Source organism: Punica granatum, chromosome 5, assembly GCF_007655135.1.
Source record: "Punica granatum isolate Tunisia-2019 chromosome 5, ASM765513v2, whole genome shotgun sequence".
In the NCBI taxonomy this organism is placed as follows: Eukaryota; Viridiplantae; Streptophyta; class Magnoliopsida; order Myrtales; family Lythraceae; genus Punica; species Punica granatum.
Window position 1 is genome coordinate 6,214,384 of NC_045131.1, and position 25,894 is coordinate 6,240,277.

General features: G+C 41.1%; 5 protein-coding genes across 7 annotated transcripts; 3 read left to right on the forward strand and 2 right to left on the reverse strand.

The window, feature by feature from the left end:
* Nucleotides 1–1,201: 1,201 nt before the first annotated feature.
* On the reverse strand, nucleotides 1,202–3,772 carry LOC116207142 (cysteine-rich and transmembrane domain-containing protein WIH1-like). 2 transcript variants are annotated; one of them, XR_004156871.1, is made up of 4 exons: nucleotides 3,608–3,772; nucleotides 3,019–3,226; nucleotides 1,697–2,778; nucleotides 1,202–1,597 (listed from the first exon to the last, which is right to left on the reverse strand). XR_004156871.1 is itself a non-coding variant. In XM_031540004.1 (3 exons), the coding sequence occupies exons 1-3, from the start codon at nucleotides 3,657–3,659 to the stop codon at nucleotides 2,733–2,735; spliced, it is 306 nt and encodes a 101-aa protein (XP_031395864.1). In that variant the 5' UTR covers nucleotides 3,660–3,763; the 3' UTR covers nucleotides 2,485–2,732. The 2 variants fall into 2 exon arrangements, 1 of the variants encoding a protein (XP_031395864.1); XM_031540004.1 differs by lacking the exon at nucleotides 1,202–1,597 and having other exon boundaries at nucleotides 2,485–2,778; nucleotides 3,608–3,763.
* Nucleotides 3,773–8,796: 5,024 nt separating this feature from the next.
* On the forward strand, nucleotides 8,797–13,174 carry LOC116208257 (heptahelical transmembrane protein 4-like). 2 transcript variants are annotated; one of them, XM_031541601.1, is made up of 5 exons: nucleotides 8,808–9,255; nucleotides 9,827–9,988; nucleotides 10,114–10,384; nucleotides 11,329–11,629; nucleotides 12,155–13,174. In XM_031541601.1, exons 2-5 carry the CDS (start codon nucleotides 9,973–9,975, stop codon nucleotides 12,806–12,808), a joined length of 1,242 nt encoding a protein of 413 aa, XP_031397461.1. In that variant the 5' UTR covers nucleotides 8,808–9,255; nucleotides 9,827–9,972; the 3' UTR covers nucleotides 12,809–13,174. The 2 variants fall into 2 exon arrangements, with proteins under 2 accessions (XP_031397463.1, XP_031397461.1); XM_031541603.1 differs by lacking the exon at nucleotides 9,827–9,988 and having other exon boundaries at nucleotides 8,797–9,255.
* Nucleotides 13,175–15,645: 2,471 nt separating this feature from the next.
* Nucleotides 15,646–17,782, forward strand: LOC116208330 (putative glycosyltransferase 7). The gene is made up of 2 exons (XM_031541707.1): nucleotides 15,646–17,078; nucleotides 17,234–17,782. Exons 1-2 carry the CDS (start codon nucleotides 16,063–16,065, stop codon nucleotides 17,586–17,588), a joined length of 1,371 nt encoding a protein of 456 aa, XP_031397567.1. The 5' UTR covers nucleotides 15,646–16,062; the 3' UTR covers nucleotides 17,589–17,782.
* A 3,967-nt stretch (nucleotides 17,783–21,749) lies between these two features.
* On the forward strand, nucleotides 21,750–23,217 carry LOC116208146 (NAD(P)H-quinone oxidoreductase subunit L, chloroplastic). The gene is made up of 5 exons (XM_031541409.1): nucleotides 21,750–22,073; nucleotides 22,273–22,365; nucleotides 22,445–22,552; nucleotides 22,627–22,721; nucleotides 22,814–23,217. The coding sequence occupies exons 1-5, from the start codon at nucleotides 21,825–21,827 to the stop codon at nucleotides 22,962–22,964; spliced, it is 696 nt and encodes a 231-aa protein (XP_031397269.1). The 5' UTR covers nucleotides 21,750–21,824; the 3' UTR covers nucleotides 22,965–23,217.
* A 51-nt stretch (nucleotides 23,218–23,268) lies between these two features.
* LOC116208144 (ruvB-like 2) lies at nucleotides 23,269–25,816 on the reverse strand. Its single transcript, XM_031541405.1, has 4 exons — nucleotides 25,327–25,816; nucleotides 24,670–25,059; nucleotides 24,060–24,422; nucleotides 23,269–23,797 (listed from the first exon to the last, which is right to left on the reverse strand). Exons 1-4 carry the CDS (start codon nucleotides 25,686–25,688, stop codon nucleotides 23,509–23,511), a joined length of 1,404 nt encoding a protein of 467 aa, XP_031397265.1. The 5' UTR covers nucleotides 25,689–25,816; the 3' UTR covers nucleotides 23,269–23,508.
* Nucleotides 25,817–25,894: the final 78 nt, after the last annotated feature.

The window sequence follows — 25,894 nt, forward strand, 5'->3', positions numbered from 1 at the left end:
ATTGTAATTAAGCTAAATTCATTACGTTTTAACTTGAATTCGCTATCTAAGGTGTGTAATTATATTCGTATTTATACACTAATCGACTCAAATCCTCACGACCAAACTTAGGCTATCCTCTTAGTTCTAAACCTAAAATCCCTCTTTCAAGTTCAATTAGGTTAACTGATCAATACAACAATTAGCCAAACAATTGTAAATATTAAACTCAAGATAGGATAAATAAACGGATTTCTCAATGCATAAATTCAAAATGACGAAATTAGCTTATGATAGTAACAATAAAATTAAAAGAGTTCATCCTAAGCATGATTATAAGAGAAAGGTATAGAGGAATTGATCCATAATTTCCTAAGAATCTCTCTTAAACCCTATAATCTTGTTTCCTTATTAAGAACCATAATTTCCTCCCTCAAATCTCTAAGGCGTTTTTTTTATACTATCGAACTCTACCAATTCAACTCTATTTTTTCCTAAATTTAACAATATAATAATTACTGTTTTGTGATTTATTCCGTTTAATAGTAATTCTCACTTATACTTTTTCCTAATCATTTTTAAACTCCAATTTAAAAGTAATTTCTTACTCATATTTTTTTCTAATCATTTTTAAAATCAATTTTTTAATAAGAAATTTTTCATATACTTTTATATCTATATATACATTCTCATACATCAATATATTTATCAACATTTACAATCATTATACAAAATCAAGTTGAGTTAGATTACTTATCCAATTCGAAAACCAAATGCAAACTAAAGATATCTCACAAAAATAGTCACTAATATAGCCCATAATCTCTCTCCTAATTTCCTTCCTTACATAGCTTCGGGACACACTAAAAATATTAGAACAAGTGAACAAGTGGCGGAATGGGTTGATCTGACATGCTAGGCCTTCGATTTCACGACCTGGGCGCTCTTGGTTCAGTAAAACAGTTTCACGTGCTGAACTTCAATCAACCATATCTTACTCGTCTGAGCTCCAAATTGCAAACCATTTGAAGTGCTGCACTCTAACTTGATGAGCTTTCTATCCGTAGGCAATTTGCATCAAAAGCTTAAGTTTATCCTGTCCAAAAAATCGATCAACTAAATGACTCCAAAAATACTTTAAAAAAAACCAAAAACTAATAAAAACTCCTAAACTTTTTAAGAATGCAAATGAATGAAAAATAAACTAAAAACCTATTTAAACTAACCTAAACTCGATAAATTAGCTCCAATAATACCCGTAAAAAGGTACAAATAACTCTATTTTCATAGAGTTAACAACATACTAGCTGATCATTGAAGCATTCAGTTCATTGGACCATCCGGCGGGCTCACTAACCATTTGAATATGAATTTAACGTACTACGAGCTGAATAGGCCAAGCTCAAGCCCGATTCGCTGGACTGTCAAGTTCAGTACGTACTTTAACTTGGAATCGATATATATCACACCATGTTTCAGCATAATATATGCAGTCTCTGTTCCTCTTAGGATTAACGTTCTGTTCAGAATGTCCTTGTCTGCGGTTCCCCTTCTCAGATTGTTTGAGCTGGGCAGCCTTCCCTTTTGGTGGATTCTTCATAATATTTTTTCGGGTATCCTGCAGCAATTAATTGAATGATTGGACAAGTTATAGGGGCCAATCAAACCAAAAAAGTTGATGGTCGAAAACATAATTATGTATACTTGCTTTGCTTACCTTGCAGGCCAGGACTAGGACTAAGAGAGGGGTGACACTGATTGCAGGGGGTGGGGGTTGAGCCCCATCATCAGTCTTCTTGCTTCCCTTCTCAACCCCCTTCACTTTCTTCGTCATTTGCTCGGCATGATCCCAGTTCGACCTCGCATTACTCTCACTGTATTTATCGGTTTCCCCTGTTCTCCTCTAACAAAGCATAATGTTTTTAACTCTTCTCGATCAGAAGATAAGGAGGACACGGATTGGAGCAATACATCAGTATCAGTTATTGTTGTAAAAGAGATTGAACAAGACGAAGAAAGGTGATCATGAACATGGAGAAGGATCCATCATTTTTGAATATAGAAACCTGGGCAAGTTGCAAGAGAGAGCTTTCAATTCCTCAAGAAGTTGACCAGCGGGTAATGAAAGAGGCTTTCATAGCATATGAGGAAAAGTCATAAGATGCTTAGCTAAATCATCCAAATATAGATATCAAAACAGATAGATTAGGATTGGTTGGGCCATCGAACCCTTGATTTTTCGATTTTTCTAAAACAGAACTTTTGGCACGCTCCCTCTATTTTAATTTTTAATAGAATATTTCATTGTTAATTTCACATGTTCGACCTGCCACTTTATGCTCTAAATAATTCCGGCCCCCCAAAATTCAAGTCCTGTTTGTGGCTCCTTTGTTTGGTCCTACATGATGTTCGGTTATACGAGTACAGAAGAGTATCAATCGAGTTTGTACCTTGATATTTTTTTTTTTAAATCTAGTCGATGTACATTCATCAGAACAGTAAATAAAAGTGACGAAAAGATTGCAGTAATAATATCAAGAAGCAGTAACAAGTAGACACATGTTGGGACAAAACTCACTAAATTGCATTACAATGAGAGATCAGCAAAAGCTGTACACACTATAGAAACGAAGAAGAGATCAACGACCGAATGGCCCAATAATACAAACTATGATGCAAAAGAAGGAAGGGTGATATGATGGTGATCATTTAAGCGCATTCTTAGTATTTTCTGAATCGATCTCCGGCTGGCCTCAGAACACAGCATCCAGTAGGCAGCAACAACATAGTGCCATTAAGCTGCAATTCGTACAAACACAATTCACATTAGAAAGAAAAGTTTAATTAACATATACCGATATTACGATATAGAAGTTAAAGAGATCGAACATATATGAAGAAATTTATTGCATGGACCGCCGCATACCGTCTAAGAAACTATTAATTGGACCATGTCCCTTATGTGACAGTTGAATACCATTAAGACCTTGTAAGTTAAGCAAATGTATATATGCAATATGTAGGTATAAGTACACATACCATCCCTCGAGAAATCCGACCTCGTTTCGTTTGGGAGGAGCCTGTTGGTATTGCGGGGGATGTCCCATTGCCTGTGGCTGCGGTGGGTACCCTTGCGGTGGGTACCCTTGCGGAGGGTAACCCATAGGGGTTGTTGGGTACCCATGCGGAGGATATCCATCCGTCTTGGGGTACCCTTGCGGAGGATACCCATCCACCTTCGGATACCCTGTCAATGTCACATTTTTAATTTTGATTAACGAGCAAATTATATAAATAAACTTGATAAGAAAGGAGAAATTTTATAATTAGTCGCAATATAAATTTGGAAAACAAATTAATCCTAAGATGAAATGAAGCAGAACATCCGAGTCATCAATTCCATGGTCGACATCTGAATGCTGAGCTTCAGTCAGTCATTTTAATTAACTTCATCGGTTTTAATTACTTTCATTAATCATCAAACAACAATTCTCAACCCTAATTCGGATGCATATATAAACGTAGGATAGAGATTAAAGAGGCGAAATCTAACAAGCGTGCCATCATTAGAACCGACGACAGATCAGATTGATATGTACTGACATGTAGAGACATATTTATCACGTACCTTGCGGAGGAGGGACGCCAACCGGAGGTTGATTCTGGTTGTAGCAACTCATCGGTATGTGTCTCTATATGCTCGTTTTCTGTTGCCGGGTCTGTGTCGATATGTATCTCGAGTTTTGACAGACTGTAAGCCAATATGAACAAAGACAAAGGGACGATGAGTTTATATAGACAGAAATTTCTTAACGAAGCAGGGTCACGGATGAACCATCCAAGAAGCTCCCAGGAATATTCAGCTTCAACAGCAAGAAATTAAGTGGAGCTGACTCCCTTCGCTCTATACATATGCGTGCGTGTCAGACTAACACATATCGGTTGAGATTCAATAGAGGAATGCAGTCTATGGCAATTGTGTCCTCACCTTGATTCGCATCCAATTCGACTCGACTCGCATAGGTTTGTTTATTGTCTAGTTAAGTTTGATTTCCTGAACTGAAATGCAACGTACATACCGATAGTCTTAGTCACTGATCGACATTCAACAATATACATTTGAAATGTCGAGGACCAGGTCATACGTGTTAGAATGTTCTGCTGCAATTCAGGGAAGCTTCTGCGTCAGCTGTGGGGTGCCCTGCCCTTCCAGATTAGTTAGGCGCCCAAAAAAGACCAATTTCACTACATATGCCATTCCCTTCTCCTTCGTCTATTTCGAAATACGCAATGGATAGTCAGCTTGACTTTCATTAACCCATCGATCTTCTTTTCCGACTGGGCCTGTTAGTTTGCTCTCTTCGTTCGTTACTTTTAGTTTCAATAGAATTTCTGACGTGTCAAGAAATTTTCCAATCAATTCACTAGAGCAACAATTAAGATGTCCCAGCAATTTAGTTGGATCGGTCGAGCGATCTGAAACCTATGAAATAAAAGGATACTTTCCATTTTTTAAGCTCATTCTATAAATAAGGTGATAGTTATAAGATCAAACTTTCGCGTTAATAATAATAATAGTATTAAAAAAAAAACTGAGATGTACACAGCTGGGGTTGATGATGAAGTAGAGCAGAGGATGGCGGAGATTAGTGGGTTTCAGAAGAAGCCCATCTCTTCCTGTTAAGTGTCTAGTGGTCCCTCTAGTTCCTAGTAGACTTTCAGATAAGGACTGTAAGCCCCTTGTGGAGAGGATTACTAAGAGAATGAACTTGTGGACAGCTAAGAAGTTGACATATGCAGGGAGATTGCAGCTGATTCATTCTGTGCTACATCCAATGATAAATTTCTGGTGCAGAGCCATTCATTTTACCCAAGAAAGTCCTGAGAGTTGTAGAAGGAAAATGCAAGGTTTTTCTTTGGAAAGGCAAGGAAGGATGTTCCTGCATCAGGTTCGAAAGTCGCTTGGGATACAGTTTGCTTGCCCAGGAGAGAGGGGGGACTTGGCATAAAGCAGCTTTATACAGGGAATAGGGAATAGGGCCCTCCTATGTACTGGGTTTTATATGGCTTCTCATTAGTGGAGCGGGATCTTTGTGGATTGCGTGGACAAAAGCTTATATAATTAGAGAAAGGAATTTTTGGTCCATTGAGAAACTAAGTTCCTGTTCTTATGCTCTTGGGAAGATTATGAAGCTTAAGAGCATTGCCTTTCCAACTGACCAAATACCAGATTGGAGATGGAAGGAAGACCCGGTTTTGGTTTGATGATAAAGATTCTGGTATCGTTAAAAAGATTCTAGAGTTTCTGCAATCATTGAAGGGGATGGATAGATTTGGAGGAGGAGGAGATCTCCTGAGATAGCTGCAATTCATGAGGGTTTACGACATATCTACCCTTACAGAAATAGGGAGGATAGTGTGTTTGGTTTTAGAGTTGAGTTGAGTTGAATTTTAATTTTAATTGGTTTATAATGATTGTGATGTTGAATTATGAGAAAAAGTATGAAAAAACAATGAATAATTGAGATAATTTATTATTAAAAATTGAATTAAATGGTTAAAAAAATGAAAAAATAATAATTGTGTTGTTGACTTTTGTTGTGTAGTGAGTAGAGTTAAAGTTAGAGTTAAAATCTTAAAATCATATTGTGAAATCAAATGGAACAAATCTTGGTTCGCTCATCCCAAGGGGATCTTTACAGTGGATTCTACATGGGAGAAAATTCGGGATAAGGGAGATTTGATAGATTGGCATAAGTTTCTTTGGACTGCACCGATCATTCCGAGACATAATTTCATATTATGGCTTGCCATAAAAAACAGGCTAAGCACCATGGTTCGGATTATATCTGGAAGTCTATGAATGGGCAGGAGAGATGTTGTAGGGACTGGAGCGAGGAGTTTAGAAGAGCGGCAAAAGAGTGCAAAGGAAAGTCCTTGCAAGCAGTTTTTGGTAAGACTTTCATGGCATACTTACATCTATCACATTTGGAAGATTAGAAATGAATGTAATAATAATAATAATAATAATAATAATAATAAAAGAAGGAAAGAAAAATGAAATGGACCACAATCAATAGAGCCCAACTACCCATTTTTAATAAGCGAAAGATTAATTAGGGGATAACCCATGGCATTCATGGGCAGTGAAGATATCAACATGATCTTACCGACATCAAGAACATGGAAATTAAGCTAAGCTCGCGAACCTCTTTCATCCATCAAATTTCTTTTTCTTTTTCTTTTTTTAATTGATAGGTAAAAGTTAGTTGTACGTGCTATCATGTACCCCTTAAATTTATTTGCACATAAACATGCAGCTACTCATCCGGTGGGCTTGGGCCCATTTTGGGCTTTAGACAGCAATGCAATAAATATTGCTATCCACAGCAACCAAAAATAATAATGCCGCGTTTGATTTGTAAGTAATATTTTAAAATTAAATTTAAATTTTAAAAAAGAGTTGTATAAATGGTTATGTATAGGATTCAACATTTGACTTTGTATGAGTTATTTTGTTTTGTTGTGGAAAAAAATGGTATAAATGAGACTCACCATTTGACTTTATCTGAATTATTTTGTTTTATTGTGGGTAGAATTAAGTTAAAGTGTAATTTTAAAATCACACTAACAAACCAAACAAAGTTTAAATATTATATATTGAAAAGATATAGAAGCATAATATTATCACGAGAATTGAATTTATATTTATGTCTCTACCTATATTCATATATTATGTAATTCAGTATACTCCCATGGGAGCTTTTCGTTCGGTCTATGAGGACGTTCCAAGTAAGCGTTTTTCATCCACTTTCAGCTCCTGGTAAAGACTCTATTCATGTTTCGTGTAGTAAATATTTTCTAAAATATTTCTTCACAAATAATTTTCTTTGTTTTTTCATAAAACAAATTTAAGAATATGATTTTCGATGAAAATAAAGAGGCAAATATGTTAAATTTCTTGACAAACAAATCGATGAGTCTCATTTCTTTGTCTCTTCCAATTAAAAATTCGAACTATCACAAGCGTCCGCGCAACGCGCGAAATTCAAATTAGTTATTGAATCATTGGCCTTTTTTTTTAAAAAAAAAGAGACAGATAATTTAATGATATATGTTTCAGCCTAAAATCAAAATATTATGAATTTTATTTTTGATTATAATTGAGACTTTCCATATCTCTTTATTTTTCTTGTCCTATCTCCTCATTAGGCACATGAATATCCTCGTGAACCCGGTAAAAAAAAATACCACGGAAAAGTAGAAAAAAAAATACCACGGAAAAGTAGAAGAAGAAATGTAAATCGAGTTTGTGATTATATTTCTTTCAAATTGTGTTAGCAATATTCAATTGAACGGGCTAAACTTACGTGGATTAGAAAACATTATCCACTTGGTAGCCTGCTCTATCTAAATTGCATCGCCATTTATGTAATGGAAGCATATGTGACGATGATTTTGCAGTGCTTTTGACTTAAAAGCTAATCTTGAATCTTGATTTTATTATTTATTATTTAATTAAAATACGTGAGAATTAATAGACAATAATAATATTCAAGAAGCCAGCCATGATCAGTCGACGAATACATTTTGTATTTACGCCATTTTATCGCCCTTGACTATGACTAAGCTGCGATGATTCACTTGTTTCTGTCCCAAGAAAAATCAAAGACAGATCGATCGTCCATTTCTGTAAGTTATGATATCATTAAGCCATAAACTACATCACAATTGCGTGAACAATACATACATACAATTGATAAGAATGATACGATGTTTGTCAACTTATTCAAAAGGGGATTTTTCATTTTCCACATGATGTGTATATTTTTGTACACATATAGAGGTATGTACTAATCTATCAGTTGTTTTCACGAAATTGAGGTCCTATTTTTTCTCAAATTTGAAAATGGAGTATAATTCCATTATAACTCTATTGCACTTTATTTTTTTTCAAATTTGACAACATTATTATTTTATTTTTTTCTTATTTTTAATAATAAATTTTTAAGTATATTTTTTTCATAATTATTATTACGATCATTTTTTAATAATAAATTTCACACTATAAATTTTATCGATTTAACATAATCATTACTTTTTTATCTTTTTCCTTTATTTAATAATAAATCCTCACATACATTTTCTCGATCATCATTTCAACCATACTTAAATATATACATTAATATTTGAAATAACTCCACTTTATTACCAGACGCTACCTAAAGAATTTTTCCAAAATTGTGTTGCTCATAAATGGTAACAACTTGATCGAATATACAATTCACAAGCATTTCAATCGAATGGTAGTTCTTACATAACGGAACAAGTAAGTCCAATTCATTTCTTTATGTGCATCGTCCCAATTTAATAGATAGTTCACCTCATGACAATACGCAATCATAGTTTATTACTCTTCGTTCTTTTCTAATACATAGCATGCAATTTGTATATCAAACTAAAAACTGTTGCGAATTAATTTTCTGGCAATCATTAGCGTGCAAATTTCATTTTCATACAAATAAAGGAGTAATATCATTAGACAAACATCAAGGACGACAGTTCAGTACGTCACACGACACACATATCGCGCTACCAAGCAAACCCCGCAACACAAAAACTAATCACGTCTCAACGAGGATGACATTAACGTGCAAGTTTCCATCATAACACACGATCGCAAAATTCATGGACCAAAAAAAAAAAAAGGGAGTAGAATTCCAGAAATACACCTGTCAACTTTTAGAAAAAGTGGGTCCACAAAAGGGGGCAAAATATCTCTTAAATAGGCTCAAAAATTCACCAAAGTCACGATCGATATATACTTCTATTTCGTGCCACATTCGAAACCAATTGGGCTCGACAACGAACTCATATTGCGCATCTCAGCATCTTCTCCAGCGAATCTCCCTCCTCCTCCTCATCTGGACTGCCGACTCTCTCGCTCTCTCTCTCTCTGTCTGTGGATTTGAATGACGGCACGTATATCTGGACGACTATAATCATCACCGTCATTCCCCAAGCATTTTGCGGTGGCGCATCATTTGGCAGTCACCCTCCCCGTCCTGCAAGCCCGAGAGCAGCACATTTTGTTAACATCGGGTTGGCGCTTGGATCCATTTCGGTTCTGTCGAGAAAGTCTCCAGATTTTTCCGCCCGAGGAATCTTCATATCGGCTCAAGAACGCACCGCAGGGGAAGAAGAGAGGAAGGAAGGTGTGAGAATCGCCATCCGGGTCTCGCTGCGGTCCCAGCTGGGCGGTTCTTGAATTCGAAGGTACCATAAATATTCTACCTTTCGTCCTCCCGTTTGTATCTTGATTATGGGTTCTTGTTGGGTTGAATCTTTCATCCGTTTCCTTTGATCGAGCTTCTGTAAGGTGAATGAAAGCTCGTTCTCGCATTTCGTTTTCATGCACTGCTCTGATGGGTGGATTTAAGTTGAGCTTAATTAGGATTGCCATGGGGACAGGCATGCGACCGGGATCATGGGATGGATTGGGGAGTTTGATGATTGAATGAAGGGATAGAGAATAGAATTTTGCAGGGCAACCTATGGAAAATGTTTGAGCCGTTCTCAATTCAAATTTTGGTTCCATCATGCTGTAAGCCTCGATTGACGGAAAATCAACTAATTTAATATATGATATCAGAGGGCAAGGCATGGCTCATATCAAGTTCCCCTGAACTTTTGCTTGTTCTTTAGTACATGTCTGAGCTGTTTTTAGTTGTTTTCCGTCTCGGTGCATTGTTTTTACGAGCTCAAGCGGTACGAATATAGGTGTCTTTGACGAAAAAGAACCAAAAAAATTTCACAAACATGGTCACAGAACATGTCATCTTTGTAGAAATCCGATGAGTAGCAGAAGCTAGTGGTTCTGATCCCTCGGAGGAAGGGTTGGCAACTCAAGTTATCAGCCCTACGAGCTGTCAGATGGAGACGCTATATTGAATTTGTTGGTTACTATTGGTGCCCCTTTTATGGGGAGATGGGATGCAATTAAGATATGGTAGGTGCCATCAAGTCTTAAAAAAGTCAGTAACTTAAAAGTTTGGTTTCGGTTATTTACTTTTATATTGCGTGCCTTACATTCCTTTATTTGGAGGACTCACAACGCCGTGTTCTGTTGGGCAGGAAAAAGAATGAAAAGGGAGCATCAGACCCAGGGGAGCAGCTCAGAGATGTCTGCTGAGATATTGGAGAACCGTCAGCATTGCTCTATGAAGGAAGGAAAAGGGAAGAGTCTGTGGAAGAAGGTCAAGTATCAGCTCGTGGAGTACCATTCATTACCTGGATATTTGAGGGACAATGAGTACATTCTTGGCCATTACCGGGCTGAGTGGCCGATGAAGCAAGTATTGCTCAGCATGTTCACCATTCATAATGAGACACTCAATGTTTGGACGTAAGTGTTCTTATACCTGTCACACCATGCTTGTTGATTTTGCAGAAGTTTTAACGGTCTCTTTCAGAGAGATCAATTGATTTCTGCTGCTGAAACAAAATAATTCTGTTACTTTTAAAATTTTTTGAAGATTGATGCCATCTGGGAGGCAAAAAAAGCAAAAAAGAAAAAGTGATTGCCACTTTCCAATTGGCGAATGCTACACGATCAACTTCGTAATCACTGTTGGTTATTTGCTCCTTATCTGTCTGGTCAAGTAACAATAAACTCGGTTGCCCAAAAAGAAGGAAGGGGAGGGGGGGAGTAACAACAAAGTTGTATTCTCTTGTACATAATAATTGTATTGATCTTTCTGGTTGGTATCTTTAATTTAATTTGCTCAACCCCTTAACCAGTCCATTTTTGTCCTCAAATGGGTTTATCTTGTATTAAATAACTTCTGTTCAAAGTGGGGCTTGAATACGAAAGATTTGGTGTTCAAAAGAGATGCAACTGGTTGCTTCTGTTCTTCTTTCTTCTCCATTTTGAATCAAAGAGCTTGCTGTTGAAGGACAAGGAAATGTAAGACAGAGAATTAGATGGATTTATTGTAAGTCTTGGTTGTCCTTAATCAACATAGTGACTTGAGAAACTGTCAGCAGTTATCTGCAAATTAGTTCAATACACTTTGTGCAAAAGTAGTTCAGATGTCCGATAAACAGCTTGAGCCAGGCTTCATTAGCAGGAAATTTGATATGTGGTGATCAAATTAGCATCTTTCAGTCTGTTACATCAACAAGGCATCAATTGGCATTTTCCAGTTGAACGTTCTTTTCATGATCTCAAAGCCGATATTCCTGATAGTGGGAAATACTTATCTCTGAAAATAGGATAATATGGCATGTGGAACCACTGGAAAATTACTAATCTGGTCTCTTACCCTATATTTCTTCTTTGTCTTACAGGCATTTGATAGGTTTCTTTATTTTCCTTTCCCTCACCATATACACTGCTACGAAGGTCCCCAATGTTGTGGACATCCACTCTCTGCATCTTCCCGAGGTCCTGAGAAAGGCTGATCTCCACAAGATGCAGTCCGAGCTGATGACCAGCCTCCCTTCGTTGCCCCACATGCCTGATCTCCACAAGCTCCGGGAATCTTCAATGGATTTGCTTCCTTCTCTGTCGAATTGGCATCTCATGGATCTCCTCTATAATTGCTTGCCCGAGCGGTTCTCCCATAATCACACTGATGTCTGTGTCCTGGTAATGCATTCTATATATTATTATCTTTATTTCCTGTATATTTTTGGATTGTAAGGAAATGTTCAATAGCTTTTCTCTTTTGATTTTCCATCAGATTTTATCCTGTTAATTGTCCCAAGGTTTAAGAATGCATTTAGGATTTTCTTTTAATGGATATTGACCTCAGATGCATTCATAGTCTTGCTGGTAATGAATATAGAATTAATAGTCATGGATCAAAAGAACATTCCATCCAATGACGGGGCCTGTTCGAAAGTTCAAAGTGTTCTGTCCGAGGTATTAGTGAAATCGCAATTTTGACTTGTTTCATATATGCTGTTTCTATTCATTTCACCTGACATCTTGGCTTGCAGTCTTCTCTAATTCTCTTTTCTTTGTGTACTTAGCAATTATTAATAGCCAGGCTTCTTTCCCTAGATCAGAAATGTAGTTAATATCACGAAGAAATTGGAAGTGGGCTATGAAACAGTAACAAGAAGTGTTAGTTCACCCTGAAGCTGATACCTTGTTTGACGTGAAATGCAGAGAACGATGAAGGAGGACGTGTTGAACATGATCGCTCCACTGATAGCTCAACCAATCACGAGGTGGCCCTTCTTTGCATTCATGGGTGGCGCCATGTTCTGCCTACTGGCAAGCAGCACGTGTCACCTCCTCTCGTGCCACTCCGAGCGTATGTCCTACATCATGCTCCGCCTCGACTACGCCGGGATTGCTGCCCTCATCTCCACTTCTTTTTACCCTCCAGTCTACTACTCCTTCATGTGCGACCCCTTCTTCTGCAACCTATACATGGGCTTCATCACCCTTCTCGGGATTTCCACTGTCCTATTCTCCCTCATGCCGGTGTTCCAGAACCCTGAATTCCGGACCATCCGAGCATCTCTCTTCTTCGGGATGGGACTCTCCGGTGTCGCTCCGATTTTGCACAAGCTTTTCCTCTTCTGGCACCACCCTGAGGCCATCCGCACTACAGGTTATGAGCTTCTCATGGGCCTGTTTTATGGGCTCGGGGCCCTCGTGTATGCCACTAGGATCCCGGAGCGATGGAAGCCTGGAATGTTTGATATCGCTGGGCACAGCCATCAGCTCTTCCATATACTGGTGGTGGCTGGGGCGTACACTCATTACCGTGCGGGGCTCATATACCTCAAGTGGCGGGAGATGCAAGGATGCTGAGAAAGGTATCGCAGTTGCAATCATCTGGTGGGTTAATCTTTGTAGGGGTCCTCTGAATTTCAGTTGTATGAATAAGAATACGAATTAGCCGTAAGGTTATGCATACAATCAACGCTCAGGCAAAGGCAGCAGTCTAGTTTAGACCCTGCTAATAGGAAGCAGGTCGCCCCATGACATGAATGTATCGAAACCATCAGTCCTCTATATGTAGAACATGGGACTTGGGGCACCAAAAGGTCTCTGCCTTCTTCCTCTGTCCACCAGTGGGCGCGGGTTTGTAAGTGTACTTGGAAATAGTCTATGCATTCACTTAAAGAAGTTCTTTGCTGCAAATTCTAATCACAGTTCGGAAGGGTTCAGTTGGGACACTTCGAGTTCCGATCCAAGATAAGAAGATACTTTGAACTTTGCAGTTTGTGACGGTAATGTGTCGTGCCATGTTGTTCGTTTCGTTGTTCGTTTCGAGGGGTCATGACAGAGGTGGACTTCCCAAATGAATCATGACGGGACATTTTTGTACAGATGATCAATCATCTATTAGCGATTTCGACTGTTCACTGGGGGAATACTTTGGAGACAATAGATGAAGCTCGCTCACTTCACATGTTCTTGTTGGACTTGGAAAGGCATGGGGGCCAAGGACCCACCATCCCATTTACGTTTCCCTTCTTTTTCTTAGACAAGTGGTGCAATGCTCTGCTATTGCAATAGACTGATGAACAGACTTATTACCATGCGAATAGCGTAACGAAATTTTACGATCGTCGAAAATTTTTTGTCTGGTTCTTCCTCCCCGATCATAATGAAGTAAAGATAATTGAAGATCTTTCTACCAACTTCTCTCGCACTTGCTCATGACAGAAGTGTCGGTATCGTGCCTTCCTAACTGATCCATCGTGTCGGAAACTATTACTAGGTGGTATCGAAAACTATTACTAGGTGGTGGGCGTAACAACTTTCCATGCTTGTTTGCTTCTGTCAGTCCATCTCTTCCGTTCTAATAAGCTGCGTCAATTTTGGGGAAGTCATTGAATTGAGGGGAGGAAGAACCGGAGATGATTTTGGGGCTTACTCGCTTTTTTTCTTCCACTAGAACTGAACCAGTCAAACAAACATCATTTTCCAATGTCCCCCTTTCCCAATTTTTTCAAATTAGAAAAGGAATGGAGCAGCCTACCAATGCCAGGGTCCAACAACATTCAACACTTACACACTGACCCGATGGCAACGTGATTCAAAACTCTCCTCATTTTCTCAACAACGTTCCGTGATTCATTCGAGTTGACGGGTAATCGGTCATGTATCAAACTTTTTTCTTCTCGATAGTAGTTGTATGTCAAACTTTACTTGTTGAAATGAGTCACATAATCGTGGACGAGGCCAGGACGCAAGTAGCTCCAACTTTAGAAGGCCCGATTCAGCCTCCAAGAAGAATCGAGGTTTGTTTTTCTGCGTGTACTACAATTAAATACATACGAGATTCTCTCTTTTTTTTTCACTCAATTACGTGTGCGTGATTCTTCGCTTATCCTATCTCATCACGTCAGATAAAAAAATTAGAAATAATCTTATTATAAGTGGCGAGTGAATCGGATATTTATATTATGAATAATTTTATTGATTTCTTGTCCCCGATAATAAAATTATAATCTCGTCCAAATTTCCGGCCGTAAATGGTAATAGAAGATTTATCCCACCGCTATCAATTCAAAGTGGCAAAGAAAGAAAGAAATAATTTTCGGCCAAAAGGGAAGGAAAAGAGCTTAGATTGGGAAGGACAGTGGAAAAAGCCGACAAAGCAAACGGGAATTCTGCAGCAGAGGAGACGCCGAAGAAGGGCGAAAAGCAAAAAAGGTATCGTGTCTGTCGGTCGTCACTGTTCAATTTCAATCACCACCACCGGCGCTGCGGCCCACGTGTCAGCCGTTAATCGCCGTGCTCCTCCACATGATCCCCGTCCCCATTCCTTCCCCCATGGCCATATGGGCCCCCATCAGCCCCCCCCACCTCCCCGCGCTTCATTCATTCATTCATAAAGAGGGCCCAAGCCCGCTGTTCGAGTGAAGCGCATCTTAGCCTCCCCGGCTCACCAAACCGACGGTCCTCTCTACTGTGTGGGGAGCCCCGTGGTTATTCCGTGCACCCGGCTCACGCGCGGGGACCAATAAATAATGACCTCAGCACGATATGAACTATAAATAACACTTTTTTTTTTCCTTCTTTTTCAGGTGAAATTATGGATATTCTCGTCGAATGAGTTGAGGCGAATCTCATCTGATGGTCTTGGTGTTCGGCTCGACCCTGACTACAAGGTAATTTCTGTAAGTTTCGAACTGTATATTATGAGTAAAGTTCAATACTGAGAATTTAATTTATTATTGAGTCACATTTTTCGTGATTAATTAGAAAGAACTTAAATCTAAGGACGATTTGGTACGGTAATACAACCTTGAACCTAGAACCTAAATCAGTTGAGGTTGCTTTGCTTTTGTAGGAATTTCATGTTAGTTTATTTTCTTTTTGCGGACATGATATTATCACCGGACTCAATAGTGTTACAGCAATAAAGGATAAAGATACGGCAGCAGAATTGTCCATAATCTAAGCATTCTTTTAGTACGTATACATTTTGATTTAGCGGTGAGGTGGTGTTCGGCTAGGTTGCGTGGGCCGTATGAAAACCAATGCACTGCTCTCATCACTCAATTTGTCGTCAAACCATAATTATGCAATAGGTTTTTTGTTTTTTAATATATATATATAGATATATGTATGCAGCTTTGCCACGCGGCAAACCGTGGATGCTAAAGTCGCGGGACCTACGCAGTTGAGCTTCATGGGCCCATAAAGCGCCGGGTTCATAGAACGACGGCTGTTCAGCATCTCCTCCTCCTCCGTTTGCTCTCGTCTCCGTCTTTCTCATTTATTCGCTTCACTCTGACTGCCATTTTTATCTCTGTGTCTGTTGGACTGAGACTGTGTGAGAGCACAAGCAAGAAGAAGAGCACAGACAGACAGTTTGGGTGGCCTCACCCCCCGCCATTAATTGACCTCACCTAAATCTATTCTAAGCTATTTTGGAGCCGAGCCCCCCAAATTTAGCCTTCTCCGAGCTGTGCAGTGACTGTAGATTGTGGAAAAAACCGAGCACCCTCAGCATCTATGGCCACCGCTCTCCGCTACCGGCCGATATAGATACGGTCATCCCGCCGACACACAGGCGGTGGGAGAGAAGGGGCAACTCCCGCCTTAAAATGGTGTCCCCTCCCGAGCTCTCACATCACTTCTCAATGGCCAAGAACTCCCTCAGGGGCAGAGCCTTCCCCTGCTTCACCGACGGCTGCCTCTTCCTCGGGGGCGCCCTCATGGCCCTTTTACTCGTGTGGTCATTTTCCGCTTTCGTCTTCCCCAACCCTAGAGCTAACAGCCCGGAGGAGGCCCTGGCTGGGACGAGGATCGTGGAGGATCATTGCCGAGCGGCGCGCGTGGCGGAATCTCCGCAAGACCCGCCGGATAAGACTTTCTACGACGACCCGGGAGTGAGCTATACGATCGAGAAGCCGGTGAAGGGCTGGGACGAGAAGAGGAAGGAGTGGCTGCGGCGGCACCCGTCGTTCGCCGGGGGGCGGGAGAGGATCGTGCTGGTGACGGGATCGCAGGCGGCGCCGTGCCGGAACAAGATCGGGGACCACCTGCTGCTGCGGTTCTTCAAGAACAAGGTGGACTACTGCCGGCTCCACGGCTGCGACGTGTTCTACAACAACGTGCTGCTGCAGCCGAAGATGCACACCTACTGGGCTAAGTACCCGGCGGTAAGGGCGGCGATGCTGGCCCACCCGGAGGCGGAGTGGATCTGGTGGGTCGACTCCGACGCCCTCTTCACCGACATGGACTTCACCCTCCCGCTCGACCGTTACCGGGACCATAACCTGGTCGTCCACGGCTGGGCCCACCTGGTTCACGATAAGAAGAGCTGGACCAGCATCAACGCCGGCATCTTCCTCATCCGGAACTGCCAATGGTCCATGGACTTCATGGACGTGTGGGCCAGCACTGGCCCACAGAGCCCCGACTACGAGCGATGGGGCAAGGTCCTCTCCTCCACCTTCAAGGACAAGATCTTCCCGGAGTCCGACGATCAGTCCGCCCTCATCTACCTCATCCTCAAGCACCCCGACCTCTATGGCAATAAAATCTATATCGAGAACGAGTACTACTTCCAAGGCTACTGGGTCGACATCGTCCCGTCGCTCGATAACATCACGCGCAGGTGAGAGACCGATTTATTGCTACTGCAGGATCGATAACATTGTCGTATAAACCGAGCTGAGTGCAATTGTTCATAGCTAGCGATGCTGCAAGAAGAATCGCAGTTAATAAGCTGACTCGAATGTCGAATGTGATCTTGGACCGCCTGATGTGCAGGTATACAGAGATAGAGAGCGGCGAAGGCGAGGACGCTTCCGTTTTAAGGAGGCGGCACGCGGAGAAGGTGAGCGAGTTCTACAGGGCGCAGTGGGAGCCACACCTCCAGGAGGCCGGGTACGGGCTAGGGAGCTGGAGGAGGCCATTCATCACGCACTTCACAGGTTGCCAGCCCTGCAGCGGGGATCACAACCAAATGTATTCGGGCGAGACGTGCTGGAGCGGGATGGTCAGGGCCCTGAATTTCGCGGACAATCAGGTGCTCAGGAACTACGGCTTCATCCACCCGGACCTACTGGATTCTGCGACCGTGGAGCCGATCCCGTTCGATTACCCGGCGGCCCGATCGGGCTAACGGGTTATTCCGGTTAAATTAATTAGTTTTTATTCTTAGAGAGAGGGAAAAGGATCATTATAAAAATTGAAAGGGTAAAGTTTGTTGGTTTGATCTTTCAGTTTCTTGGGGTATGATCCATGTGTACGTCTGTCAGCATAAATGGGCATTAATCAATTAGTTAATTGAATGAAGAAAAAAAAAAGGATTAAATACGGTTTGCTTTGTTCTAGGAATTAGATTCTTTTGTTTATTCAGTAGTTTCAAATTGGGCATGCCAGTCTTAAATTGGAAAAATGTGGACTAGGGTTCTGAGCTAAGTGGCTGTTAATCCTTGCAGCATGGGAATCAAATGCCCATATGATCTAATCTTCTCCACCGCCACGTATAATCGGATGATACAAGGAAATGGGACGGGATGAAATAGGTCGTGCGCGATAATCTTGTTTGTGTTGTCACCCTTTGGTTATTCATATAAGAAGTAGGCAAAGATGCGATAATTGGCCTTTAGTGGATTACCTAATTGTATGTGTAGCGTAAGGCATGAAGAAAAAACCATTTCCTTCATGTCTTAAGTATCTTCTCATCGTATTTTCTTATGTCGATCGTATTTTCTGGCAAAAGGTCCGTGCGCCCACATCAGTCTGAGGAAGATTCGGGACACGTTAGTGCATAAGATTAGATTCCCCGATGCGTCTAATTAGGACTTGCTTTATCGTCGAACCGACATGATTAAAGCGAGTGCTTTGTTTAGAAAGATGATTAAAGGGTAAAATAGCACTCCCCCTCGTTGCGGGGGATTCCCTTGTGGCTGTGTTGTATTTTATTAGCCAAATTCCAGCTTTTGGCACCAAAAGCAAATGACAATAAGACATGTTTGGCTCCTTGTCTTAAACAGATGGAATGATAGATGGATGCCTTTCCTTTTCCGCTTCTTTTTAAAGCTTAGCATAATGGAAATATAGTAAATTAAGGGTATTGCTAAATGGTTGCCCTATGGCTTTTCAATTTTTTTTTTTTAATTTTAATATTCGAAAGTTCAAAATAATTCCAGTTTCATCGGCTCATTAAGGATAAAATTCTCTGAATTTTCTCCATTCACAATACTCGAATTCGATATATTATTTAAAAGATAAAAGTATCAAATCACTTTGAAAAAACGAACTTCGATTATTTTTTTAGTTTTTTAAATTTGGAATCTTTAGTTTTGTATTTTAAGATTTGCCTTTTCTTTTTATGCTTATTTCTCGTGTGCATGAGCAAGTTTGACAAGTGTACGAATCTTAAGTTTTGGATATGTAGTCATTTGGACTTAAATATCTTATCTGCATTATTACTAACAAAGAGTCTGACGAACACTGACCCAAAAGATAGAATAGAAAAGCCTTGAAATTATCTAATACTATTATTTCAATGTCCTGTCGAGGCACATTGACGTTAGACACAAAATAAATCATAAGCTCTTTTCTTCCCGAGTTTGAGCGACTCGATCATTCTTATGATCTTGTAATCACTGATACATATGTGTGTGCCAAGGTCAAGAATATTTATGTGACTGGATTGTCTAGAAAAAAAGGGCAGAATCCAGCAGTCGAAAGAAATGTCCGTAATTAGGCAGAATCCAACAGTAGAAATGTCCGAAATTAGGTAGGAGTTTTGCATGTCTGGAGCAGAGCAGCAGCCATGTGAACTTACCATATTCTTATTATTATTGGCAATTGGCATGTCAGTGTTCAAGGAGCCTCAGCCTGACCCACCACCACCCTTAATATCTCATAATTTAAGATAATTTCCCTTTAATTAATCTTCTATATTAATACTGAGACTCGACTTCTTAACTCCCTAAATTTGTTATAGTGTGTTTGGTTTTAGAATTTGGTTGACTTGGGTTTTGATTTTAATTGGGTTGTAATGATTGTATTGTTGAATTATGAGAAAAAGTGTGAAACAATAATGAATAGTTGAGAGAATTTAGTATTAAAAATTGAATTGAATATAATGAAGTTGTATGTGGGTTTATGTATGGGGTTCACATTTTTTACTTTGAAGAGTTGATTTTTATTGTGTAGTGAATGGAATTAAAGTTAGAGTTAAAATTTTAAAATCTAATTGCGAAATCAAACTGAATCATTTGTTCAAAAGATCATTGCCCCAGTTGGGAAAATCATCCTGCATGACCCTCCACTGCCACTGGCCCAAATTATTGTGTGCTCTAGTTCATGTCGTCTAACTCGAACTAGGTCGTAAATGTGAGGATCGAATACCTGCCATCAGACAACCGACGGCAAGATACGTTAACTATTTAGAAGTTTCTTTGCTCCTAGACGTGCGATTTGAAACTATCTCGGTTTCCGATTCGATCCAATAATTATACTAGCTTTTCGCACATGAACGGATGCTGCTATCATGCCGAGATAGAATAGAATGGTCTCCCAAGGTTAGAGATGGGCAGGCAGCTTCTTGCTTTGTCTCTGTCCAGTAGCCCACAATGCCGGGATAGGGAAGGCTCCAAAGAGAGAAATGTAGCTTAGGCCCAATATCTTGGGCTACTGTTTACCCTAAAAACGTTTGACACTAACTAGACCACGCGTGTGGTGATTGTAGACTTGTCAGGATGCAATTTCAAGAGTATCAACGTGTCACTAGCCGACTTCACCGAAACAAAACGCGTACCATGATCTCGAAAGTCCGCAGGATTGAACGGTGGCTAGATTTAGGTCTTCAAGATTAAAGTGTGTTTTAAACGATTTACGGTCCGAGGATTTGACCGTTTAGGATTTTTCACCAAAATATCCGCATAGAGCACGAATCCAAGTCCGAAAAAATAAACAAATGGCCTGCAAGCCCACTTATTATTCTCTCGGCCAAATTCAACTCAGCAAACTGAGTTGTGAATTTGAGGGAATCCACTTATATAAATGAACCCACAAATCCTTAGAGATGCTTCGGCTGCCGGTGCCGAAGAAAATTGCAATCTTCCCTTTGTATGCCCAGGAGCTCCAAGAATGGATGTGGCTTTGATCCACAGGAGATCGGTTGAAGGGAAGAGTATGGGAATTAAAAGTGCAGTAAAAGAAGTGCGTTGAAAAGTAAGAACGATGAAAGGAAGTGTGAGGAATAGGAAATGCGATGAAGGTAAAAACGATGAAAGGAAGTGCGAGGAATAGGAAGAACGACGAATGAAAGAATGAAAGATATGTGTTTGATTGATGTGTGTGCGGAAAGCTTACAACGAACTAGACGACACGTATACATAGGCATGTATATGAAACCCTAGAAAATATATGTAAATTAGATACGTCACAATATACGATATTAGAATAAAATCGAAATAGGAAATTGATTATCTAGGACTATCTGATGAATGTCCTAGAAATATCGGAGATACATTCTGATTTATTCGACTTCCTAAATTAAAGAGATAGCACGATAATTTTGCATGCTAGAGCTTCAAGTATAAGATTGGCTGCCAAGAAAATCAAATTCCCGCTGCCTCGGTTGCTTGCGGACCAACTTCAAACCAAATTCCTCCATGCTGGGCTCCTGGGCTAATTTTCCTCGATTTGGCTAAGTTTCCATGTCTTGGGCCTATCTTCAATTATATGGACCTCAATCCGACTTAACTTGCTGTCATGCTTACGGCCCATCTTCTCTATATCTTATCCGATACTCCTCCAAGACTCGAGAAAATCATTGAAACACCACGAACACGTCACGGCTCGGTTATTTTTCATGGAATGCCGAAAATAGGTGCAAACAGTTACAATACAAATGTGGTTTCCATAGTCCGTTGATCCGTTAGAGTACAAAAGTAACATGTGGTACGTATCGTATCGAAGCCGAATGCTGCTGAGGATCCAATCGAGTTATGCGACAGTGCTATAAATACATCTTTATCGATTGCAGAGTTCTCTCAGGTGTTCGACTGTAGTATATAAGTCGTTTTCGCTTGCCCTTTGTAGTCTTGGTTAATTAATACCATCTACCGAATCTTTAAGTTGTTCGGGCTCGTTAAAATTGATAATAGGTCACAGTCGTGACTTGGACATATGCTTCGAGATCCATAACGACCCGGTCGCGGAATGGACGGCCAGGATTGTTACGTCCGAGCTGCAGCCATATCAGAGTACTCTATGTATAAACGACCGTTTTCTTCAAAGATGAGTGGATGGAAAGTATTCCCGTGGCGATAAAGCAAATTATATATTATCATTTTAGGAGTCCCCTCTCTCTCGCCCCACAGAGAAACCTCCAGCAATGGCGGCTTCTGTCCCATGCTGCACTCACCCTCCCTTCTCCATAAATTCTTCTTCTTCTTCTTCTTCTTCTTCTTCTTCTTCTTCTTCTTCTTCTTCTTCTTTATCGGGCAGCCTCAGTTTGCATTGGTTGCCTGGTATTCAAAGAGTTAACCGCAGATCAGTCAGACAATTTAAGGTGTCTCGAGCAAAGTGTTGGTTCAAGCTTGGGAAAAATGGGATCGAGTTCGAAACAGATGATGCAGAACAGGTACTAGCTATTGTTTCTCGTTTGATTGTCCTCTCTTTGAAGACTCTTGTTTAATACGGCGATACAGTTCGGTCGTGTTATGTTCCGGGAATGCCAAAGGAATGCATGCTCCCTTAGATGAAATGGGATTCCGGAATAGTTTTTACAAATGGAACAAGGAGTTCAGCTGACAAGACTGATTGGCTCTGTTCTATGACAGGCAATGGGAAGAAACTTACGGGCTCAGTACTTCACCAACTTCAACACCGAAAAGTTCTCCTCGGCAATCGCCCTAGGAGCTCTCCTGGCCACTGTAAAGTCGATTTTCCTTTGATCGCCGTAAGTCCGATTTTCTGGAAAATTCAGCACAAGTGATGGGAGTTACATGACAGGTTGAGCTGCCGGCAATGGCAGTCACTGGAGTGAACGACGAAGAAGATCTCATTTGGGTCCTAACTCAGCTGGCCATAGTTGCCTTCTTGTATTTCCTCGTGGCACCAGTTGAGTAATTTCGCTTGAACTCTTTATTCACAGCCTGCAATTTTTCCTCAATCCATGGTTCGTTCTATTTCAGCCAATCATCATGAACTGGCTCAGGATTAGATGGTACAAGCGGAACGTCTTCGAGATGTACCTGCAGTTTATGTTCGTCTTCATCTTCTTCCCCGGGTTAGTCTAGCCTTTCATCCACGCTGCCTAATGTTGCATACGTTTAACAAACAATCATAACAAAATTCCAACTTTCCATTCCTAAATTGCAGGGTATTGCTGTGGGCACCATTTTTGAACTTCAGGAAATTCCCGAGAGATCCATCGATGAAGCATCCATGGTCTGTGCCTGAAGACCCTTCAAAGATCAAGAACGCATACCTCAAGTACCCTTTCGCCCAGCCCGAAGACTATGAAGTATGAATGATCAAATCTCACCAAATTACAGATTAAGGGCCAGTAAAGAGTTTGATCAGTTGCTTCATTGTATGACAGAATAGATTATGCAGAAGGCATTCTTACCATCTTCAGTGAGAAATGCCAATTCAGTCTATTTAGTCTTCAATTTCCAAAGCATTCTCCGAGCAAAGACGATGGAGCCATCATGGCAGAAAAATGAGGCTAGATGATGGAGCCATCGCAGCTGATATGGAAATGAAACGAAATATTCAGTACATATGAATAGTGTCATTTCTTCAATTTCTCAACCCCAAATAAGCGGGCAGTGTTAGAAAAGATGCTCTTTCAACATAGCTCTCAATTGGCTTTCATTGCCATTTGGAATGTCAAAATACAAGGATGCTTCAACTTCGTTTCATGATTCAATCCAATAAGTGAAAGGCGAACCCCACACAAAACTATTTCAATCTTTACACCTAAGAAACGCAAGGGTCCGCACCCATGAACCCCCCATCAATATTCCCAATAACCCGAACAAGTTAGAGCAGCATATTCACTTCAACTGGCCTCATGAAATCATTGCGCTGGGTTCTTCCTGCTCCTCCTCTTCCGCAGGCTCATTGAACATGTACTGGCTTTGATACTCCATCAAAAACTGGGTCGACCTCTTCACATCTAGGAACAGTGTGTAGACTCTGTGGACATCTCTCAACTCCACAACCGATCCCTTCCTCTTCTGACATGCCAGTGCAGCTGAGGTTATGAGGTTGATTGCATACCTCAAGGAAGTGTCTGCCCCGATCTTTGTCAGCAGGTGCCTTGCCTCCTCAGAGACCTCCACATCCTCTTCCTGGCACCTGCAACGAACTCAAAACCATTTCAGTCAATCTATACAGACATAAGCGACAAAGAAATCTATCCCCCAGTGTTAACATTTGGACGTTTGGGATCATTCCTTGTAAACAAAAACAGTTGAACTGGCATGAGCTGAACCACCCGGTTATCAGTTTTGACTGTTATTACATTTTTTTTTAAATAATAAATTGTGATAGGCTGCCTCTTCCAGGTTCACCCGTTCAAACTAGCTAGACCATTCCAGTAGTCAAGACCAGGCCGCACCTGATGTCAATAATCCTACAGATCTCATCTTCGGTGTAAGGCTGAGTGGTGATGATGAGGAGCCGATCCAGGAGGTCAAGTGGAATCCCATGCGGGGACTTATAGTCTGTTCCACGGATGGTGGTGATTCCTCTATTGGTGGCAACAACCAGGATTGGGGCCATCTCATTCTCGAGGGCACGGTTGAGGAAGGAGAAGCACTCAATGTCAAGCATGTGGACTTCATCAATGAAGAGCACTCCGGGGACTATATCCGCCTTACCTTCATCCCTCCACTCCATCACCTTCTCGTCAACTCTCTCCCGGACTTCTGATCGGATCTCACCAGTATCACCAGTGAAGAGAGCCAAGAATCCTTGAGTCCTAGAACCAAAGACATGTTTGCTTACTATCCGGAATAATGATCAGAAATATACAAGGATTCCTTTGTCCTATCCATGATAAAGAGAGAATCATGATAAATACTATTCCACATCACTAAGCTATATTTAGAGCAACAATTGCAGAACATGTGAACTGGTGAATCCAAGAGTGCCACATTCCATCACCAGTTCCAACTAAGATATAAGCAACCGGAAAAAACTCGGTAAGTTACCACATTGCTTAATACCTGCTATTGATAACATCTATTTCATGGAGCGTAACGCAGTGCACCACTTCCTTCCTCTTCTGCAATTCCCCATCAGGGCACTGCACGAACTTAGTCTGAGGTCCCATAGCATCATAATCCCTTGACCTCGTGAATGATCTCCCGAGCTTTGTAATCTTCCCTGAGGCCTTATCTATGGCAATCACATCCCCGCTCTGAACCTTCTCCTTGCTCAATGCCTCAATCATTTTCGCCCCCATATCATATATCGTCTCCATCTCTGTTGTCTTCAGAGTCAACTTGCCTGTCTTCGAGGCAGCACCAGCCACAGCGGGGCGGTCAATTTGTACTTCCACAACTTCTCCTTCAATGACCTCAGCTTCCTCCTTGATTCTCACTCCAATTGCTTTCCTGTTTCAAGACGCTTTTCATGACCTTGTCCCATGACATTACGGAAAGAAACATCCAAAGTACCAAACACGCATCGAGAAACCAAGAAATCGAGAAACCAAGCACACTATAGCTCATTAAAGCAAGGAAACTGAACAAAAGTTATAATCTTTGTACAATAGGGACTAGCAAAACTTTTCATTTCTTACAAACAAGCAGTAAGCCATTGAACCTAAGCACTTCAAACGATCAATTGTTCTTAGAATCGCCATGAATGGCTGAACCAACCTGAAGACCTGCTTGAGAGCTTCAGTCTTCGACATTTCTAGAGAGAAGAGCTCACTACCAGCTACCATAGCGAATGGAGTCTCCAACCCAAGAGACTTGGCCATGCCCATAGCAATGGCGGTCTTCCCGGTCCCGGGCTGGCCTGCAATGAGAACTGCTCGACCAGCGATCTTCCCCTCTTTGATCATCTGAAGAATGACTCCGGCGGCCTTGCGGGCGGAGGTCTGGCCAACCATGCCCTCGGAGACGACGCGAGGCTCAAGGGAGGAGTCAAGGCCGAGGCCACGGATGTGGGAGTGGGCGCCAATACGCTCGATTCTGGTAAGGTCTCGAGACTCGGCTGAGATTCTGAGCTCCGTCATGGCTGTAGGGGATGACAGATAGAGAAGGGGGGAGGATTAGGGTTCACAGTCGCAGAGGAGCAGTGTCAGCTGAGCTGATGAGGGGTTTGGTTTAATCTACGAGGGTTTTGAGATAGAAGAAGCGAGAGGGAACGCGAAGCGGACGATGACTTGGCGAGAGCTATGATAACAAATATTAATTTCAATTTGCCCCTCAACTTTATTTT

What these genes read in the sequence shown, in the direction of transcription:
- LOC116208257 (XM_031541601.1), top strand. An exon ending in GAGACACTCAATGTTTGGAC is followed by an intron (nt 10,385 to 11,328) that starts GTAAGTGTTCTT and finishes TTTGTCTTACAG; the next exon opens with GCATTTGATAGGTTTCTTTA. An exon ending in ACACTGATGTCTGTGTCCTG is followed by an intron (nt 11,630 to 12,154) that starts GTAATGCATTCT and finishes CGTGAAATGCAG; the next exon opens with AGAACGATGAAGGAGGACGT.
- LOC116208330 (XM_031541707.1), top strand. Translation starts at nt 16,063, where the DNA reads ATGGTGTCCCCTCCCGAGCTCTCACATCACTTCTCAATGGCCAAGAAC. An exon ending in CTCGATAACATCACGCGCAG is followed by an intron (nt 17,079 to 17,233) that starts GTGAGAGACCGA and finishes CCTGATGTGCAG; the next exon opens with GTATACAGAGATAGAGAGCG.
- LOC116207142 (XM_031540004.1), bottom strand. Translation starts at nt 3,659, where the DNA reads ATGAGTTGCTACAACCAGAATCAACCTCCGGTTGGCGTCCCTCCTCCG. An exon ending in TGGCGTCCCTCCTCCGCAAG is followed by an intron (nt 3,227 to 3,607) that starts GTACGTGATAAA and finishes TGACATTGACAG; the next exon opens with GGTATCCGAAGGTGGATGGG. An exon ending in GTCGGATTTCTCGAGGGATG is followed by an intron (nt 2,779 to 3,018) that starts GTATGTGTACTT and finishes TACGAATTGCAG; the next exon opens with CTTAATGGCACTATGTTGTT.
- LOC116208146 (XM_031541409.1), top strand. Translation starts at nt 21,825, where the DNA reads ATGGCGGCTTCTGTCCCATGCTGCACTCACCCTCCCTTCTCCATAAAT. An exon ending in AAACAGATGATGCAGAACAG is followed by an intron (nt 22,074 to 22,272) that starts GTACTAGCTATT and finishes GTTCTATGACAG; the next exon opens with GCAATGGGAAGAAACTTACG. An exon ending in TGTATTTCCTCGTGGCACCA is followed by an intron (nt 22,553 to 22,626) that starts GTTGAGTAATTT and finishes GTTCTATTTCAG; the next exon opens with CCAATCATCATGAACTGGCT.
- LOC116208144 (XM_031541405.1), bottom strand. Translation starts at nt 25,688, where the DNA reads ATGACGGAGCTCAGAATCTCAGCCGAGTCTCGAGACCTTACCAGAATC. An exon ending in GCTCTCAAGCAGGTCTTCAG is followed by an intron (nt 25,060 to 25,326) that starts GTTGGTTCAGCC and finishes GTCTTGAAACAG; the next exon opens with GAAAGCAATTGGAGTGAGAA. An exon ending in TGTAGGATTATTGACATCAG is followed by an intron (nt 23,798 to 24,059) that starts GTGCGGCCTGGT and finishes AGTTCGTTGCAG; the next exon opens with GTGCCAGGAAGAGGATGTGG.